Source organism: Jatropha curcas, chromosome 9 (assembly GCF_041381405.1).
Source record: "Jatropha curcas cultivar XTBG-Jc1 chromosome 9, XTBG_Jcur_1.0, whole genome shotgun sequence".
Lineage (NCBI taxonomy): Eukaryota > Viridiplantae > Streptophyta > Magnoliopsida > Malpighiales > Euphorbiaceae > Jatropha > Jatropha curcas.
The window spans coordinates 12,139,688-12,144,828 of NC_143159.1; the positions used below are offsets into that span (position 1 = coordinate 12,139,688).

At 34.3% G+C, this 5,141-nt stretch overlaps 1 protein-coding gene across 1 annotated transcript; it reads left to right on the plus strand.

The window, feature by feature from the left end:
• The first annotated feature begins 1,399 nt into the window (after positions 1 to 1,399).
• LOC149493648 (NAC domain-containing protein 17-like) lies at positions 1,400 to 4,855 on the plus strand. The gene is made up of 5 exons (XM_089726111.1): positions 1,400 to 1,894; positions 2,530 to 2,807; positions 2,895 to 3,191; positions 3,455 to 4,040; positions 4,336 to 4,855. Exons 1-5 carry the CDS (start codon positions 1,699 to 1,701, stop codon positions 4,716 to 4,718), a joined length of 1,740 nt encoding a protein of 579 aa, XP_089582237.1. The 5' UTR covers positions 1,400 to 1,698; the 3' UTR covers positions 4,719 to 4,855.
• Positions 4,856 to 5,141: the final 286 nt, after the last annotated feature.

A 5,141-nucleotide genomic window follows, 5' to 3' on the forward strand; every position in this document is an offset into this window, starting at 1 on the left:
CTTGCACGAGAGTAAGACAGTAAGTACACATTTATTTTTAACTAGTCATGTTTATCTATAGTAGGTCAATATACCAAATGACATAAAAAAAAAAAAAAAAAAAAAAAAAAAAAAAAAAAAACATGGTTTCTCTATTAATACAAAATTTTTGAAATTTTCATTGTAGTAAAAGCTTGAAAGAAAATGATTTTCCTTTTTAAAAAGAAAAATATTTTATAAACAATAACAAACTTGTTATAATAAATATTTATTTATTTATTTATCAATCATCGAATCATCATTATTGATAATCACTAATCACTGTAATCATTAGCTATCATCGGCAATCACTAGCAATTACAAACAACCACAGTCATACTTGACTATTATAACGTATTACTTTATATATTTTCTCTTATTTAATGCTCCATCCGTACTGAAATTTGAGTCGTTGTTGGGTGATTATATTGTCCTAAAATATAAGTTGTTTTGAGTATTTTAAAGAGTAATATGTTAAGAATAGCTAGCTAGTTTGCCACTCTTATATGCTCTTTATGGACCGAGTATTTAATCGATGTGGGATTCTTAACATAATAAATGATATTTTATCGATGTTACCTTATTTATTAAATACAATAACTACCTTGACAACTAATTGCTCTCAAGACAAAGAGTAAATTGGTCAAATAATCCTTAATTTTATTATAATTTACGAAAATTAGTTGCTTTCTTAATTTCCGTGTAAAAATTTTAAACGACTTATATTTTGAGATAGAGAATAGTTAACTTTTAAAATATAAAGTTCTTTAAATATAAATATTTTTCCTTATAAATCAATTTTTTTTATAATAGGGCAGCTCGCACCTGGGGTGGTACGATTGAGCCCACTCTGGCTATAGTCGGCCTATTTATATTTTTAATTAATTTTTAATTTTATAATCAAATAATGAAAAATAGAATTTTTAAAAGATATCTTAGAAGAAAAAAATTTTTCTTTTTTAAAAATATTTTTTAAAAGTAAGTATTTTTTTTTTTTTTTGAGGAAAAGATAAGTAACTTTTTGGAATCATACAGCACAAACAAAAATGATTAAATATAAAATGAACAGAAAACAAAGGAATTAAAATAAAATAATTATCATCACAAAAAAAGGGGGAAAACTTGGAAATAAAATAAATAAATATCTCATTCTCAAAAAGAAAAAAAAAAAAATCTTAATTTTTATCCAGGCATCTCTTATGTATTAAAAGTTTCAACCCACATAAACCCAAGCAAACGTCAAAGCCCATTTAAATAAACCCAAGTTCACTGTTCATTTGCTCTCCTACGCTACTACACTACTCAGTACTTCACCCAACCGAAACCCGCCAAAAATTTATTAACCACAAGCGTATGCTTCTCAGAACCTTCACTGAACTTACCTTATAAGTCACTCACCAAACACAGCTCACTGCTCCTTCGCGTTTCTTGCTTGACCAACAATCCATCCACACAAAAAGAAAAAAAAACAAAAAAAGAAGAAAATCCCCTTTTGTTTTCCTCTCAAAATTCTCTCTCTTATCCTAGATTATCGCTCGCTTATCAGAAAAAACAAAAAATATCATGTAGATTTTTCTTTTGGCCTAATCGGAAGTGAGTTTTTGGGTTTCGTTTATCTTTTTCTGTACTTTTTTAGGTTTGATTGAGAATTAAGTCGGTTACTAGTGGGACTGATAATCGATGGCGGTGATGGCGGGTTCTTGTTTGGCTGCTGATGGGGGAGATGATAAGGCTTGGCCACCTGGTTTTAGGTTCCACCCAACCGATGAGGAGCTGGTGCTGTATTATTTGAAGAGGAAAATCTGTAAAAGACGGCTAAGGCTTGATATTATTCGCGAACTTGATGTCTACAAGTGGGATCCTGAGGAATTGCCTGGTACATATATCTATTGCCATATTCTGTCTCTGTTCTTTTGGGGTTTACTTTGACTTTGTTTTTTGCGGATGGGTTGTGTAGCGTTTTTGTTGATTGGTTTGGACTGTTTTTGATTTATCAGATACTAATAGATTTTAGGGTTTGACTAATCCAAAATTGCTATTCTTTTTATGTAATATTTGGGAATTTAGTGAGTTGACTTTTGGTCATAGGTTGCATATGATTCTTGTTTTTGGAGATTCTGATGCGTTGATGGATTGCGTATTTCATTTGTATTTAGTTTAATTTTTACATCTGGGATGGATTCATGTGTTTGTTTCAGAAAAGTCTGTTCCTTTGTCCTCTATTTTTTTTTTTTTTTTTAAATTTAAGTTTTCTGTTGGTTTTGTGTATAATTTTTTTTTAAAGATGGTCTTTGAGGATTGTGACCCTTTTGATAGAGTGCTTGATGCGGTACAAAATATTTGGGTGGGCTTACTTTAATTGAATTGTTAAATGTAATGATTGTTCTATTTTTATTGTTTTGGTGATCGAATGGAATTTGTTTTAGTAAGTGAATTATAGAAAAAAATGTTAATTTCAAAATGTTAATGTGGTGATTATCTGTTACGAACAAATGAAAATTATTTTCTCAGGTCAATCCATACTGAAGACTGGAGATAGGCAATGGTTCTTCTTCAGTCCAAGGGATAGGAAATATCCCAATGGGGCAAGATCAAACAGGGCCACTGGACGTGGGTACTGGAAGGCAACGGGAAAGGACAGGAATGTCACTTGCAATTCTCGGATTGTTGGAGTGAAGAAGACCCTAGTTTTTTATAGAGGCCGTGCTCCTAGTGGTGAGAGGACTGACTGGGTGATGCATGAATACACTTTGGATGAAGATGAGCTCATGAGATGCCCAAATGTAAAGGTATGCATCTGCATTAGCGTTACCTTGTGTGTTCGCTGATTGACCAAATTTTTTTTCATGATAGTTCAAACTTTTTATTGTCGGCAGGAATATTATGCACTGTACAAAGTTTACAAGAAAAGTGGACCTGGCCCTAAGAATGGGGAGCAGTATGGAGCACCATTTAAGGAAGAGGACTGGCTCGATGATGCAGAAGCACAATTGAATAACTCTCTTACTCCTGTTAAGCAGCAAAATGTAGTTATTCCTCCTCTTGACAACATGAAGGCTATTGCTCTGGTGGAGCAACCATTAAACGAGCTTGAGGACTTTATGAAACAACTTGCTGCTGAAAATCTTGTTGACCAAATGCAAATCAGTGGTTATACTAATGGACTACTCCAGGTTAGTTGCATATTGGTTTTCATTTATTAGTTTCTTTCATCTAATCCCTTAATGTGATCATGATTTACTCTGTTTATATATCCTGTTTTGGCATGACAACTGCCTACCTCTCAAAATCTGCTGCTACTTATTTGTTTGTGTCTATATGGAATCCACTAATTAATGAGATGATATTCACTAGTAAATTAACATTATAGTATTACATTTCTGCATTATTTTTATTTTAGAATATGTGTTTATTGATCTATGTCAATATTTCTTAGGTTGCTGCTGATGAAGAAACCCAAAGCACATTGGTAGATCCATCCTCCAGGGAAATTATCTTTTCTGAGCAACTCACAGTGTCCCCCGCTCAGGGCAGCTTGGACGTCATGCAGTCGGTTACCTCTACATTGCAATCGCCTGAGGCACCTGAAGTCATATCTATTCCAGATAAATCTGGACCAGCAACCCAGTTTTGTGAAGATGATTTTCTTGAAATGGATGATCTCATTGGTCCAGGACCTACTTTATCAAACACTGAGAAGCCTGTAGAGAACTTAGGATTTGATGGTTTTGATGGACTGAGTGAGTTTGATCTGTACCATGATGTTGCCTTGTTTTTCCATGAAATGGAACCGGTCCGCCAGGAAACAGATTCACATGTAAATGAAGCTGGCTTTCAGTTACAGCACGATACAGTGGCAAACCAGGTGAACTATCAGTTACAGCCACATTCAGGAGTGAATGATGTGAGCTACTTGGAGCCACAAGCATTTGGTCCTGATCAGCTGTGGGTGCATGATCAAGGAAGCAATGTCCTTACAACAACAGAAGCAATTAATGGGACTCTTTCTCATCCAACTCCAGGTATAGATGGATTAGAATTTCAGAGTCAATGCATTTGTTCTCATTTACCGCTTGGTGTGTTTTTTCACTGAGTTGTGCTTTTATTTTGGACGAAGTTGCTGTCCTGGTATCGCTTCCGTTCAGAGCTCTTGATCAACTGGGTGGTCCTCAAGGCATATAAAGCCTATGTGAAAGTGGACTTTGGACCAAATTCAAGAGCTCTTCTAGTACAAATATTTCGTTTGTACATTATTGAATTTGAACTAATGTGTTGTGTTGTAGTCTAAAAATGTTTGACCATTTTGGTAATATTCAGGTGTCGTTAGCGAACCTAGCAATAATCCTACTATAGCTAATGGGAATCAAATTGGCGGAGAGGATGATAGCAATTCTGGTTGGTTCTCCTCTGCTCTATGGACCTTTGTGGAGTCGATACCTACTACTCCTGCATCAGCTGCAGAAAGTCCTTTGGTAAATAAGGCTTTTGAGAGAATGTCTAGCTTCAGCAGGGTCAGAATGAATGTCAAAAGCTGCAATATCAATGCTGCTGATACTCTTAATGCTCAGACTCGCCCTGCAAATGCAAGGAGGGCTGGTAGAAATAGGGGTTTTCTTTTCTTGTCTATTTTCGGAGCATTATGTGCCATCTTGTGGGTTTTAGTAGGAACTGTAAGAGTGTTACAGACAACTATCTCTTGAAATTATAATGTATATGGGAAGTTCATATTTTGCTGGGTAGGGAAGTTAACTATATAGGTTGAACCCATTGTTTAGTTTTAAGGATTCTAATTTTCAAACGTGAATTCTTGAATGTAAAGCATGGTTTTTGCTTTTAAGGGGGAAAGTGCTCAAATACGACGCAATCGTGTTCTCAAATATAAATTAGTGTATGCTTACATAAATTATTTATTTATGACTCTGCTTCATTCGGGTTCCATTTTATTTTTATTTCAAGTTTGATTGTATATTTAACAAATTTTTGGTTACTTCATGAGAAATGCTAGCTGGATATAAATTTCATGTTTATTTCATGCTTGATAAAATCAAATAATTTAACAAATTTTGTGTTTGTGCTGTATAAATGTGGGAACAGGGGGAATAATGTGATTTTCGATAGGGCGT

Excerpts from the sequence above, each read along its gene's own strand:
- LOC149493648 (XM_089726111.1), top strand. The coding sequence starts at position 1,699 with ATGGCGGTGATGGCGGGTTCTTGTTTGGCTGCTGATGGGGGAGATGAT. Across the intron at positions 1,895-2,529 it reads GGATCCTGAGGAATTGCCTG|GTCAATCCATACTGAAGACT; the intron begins GTACATATATCT and ends TTATTTTCTCAG. Across the intron at positions 3,192-3,454 it reads ATACTAATGGACTACTCCAG|GTTGCTGCTGATGAAGAAAC; the intron begins GTTAGTTGCATA and ends AATATTTCTTAG.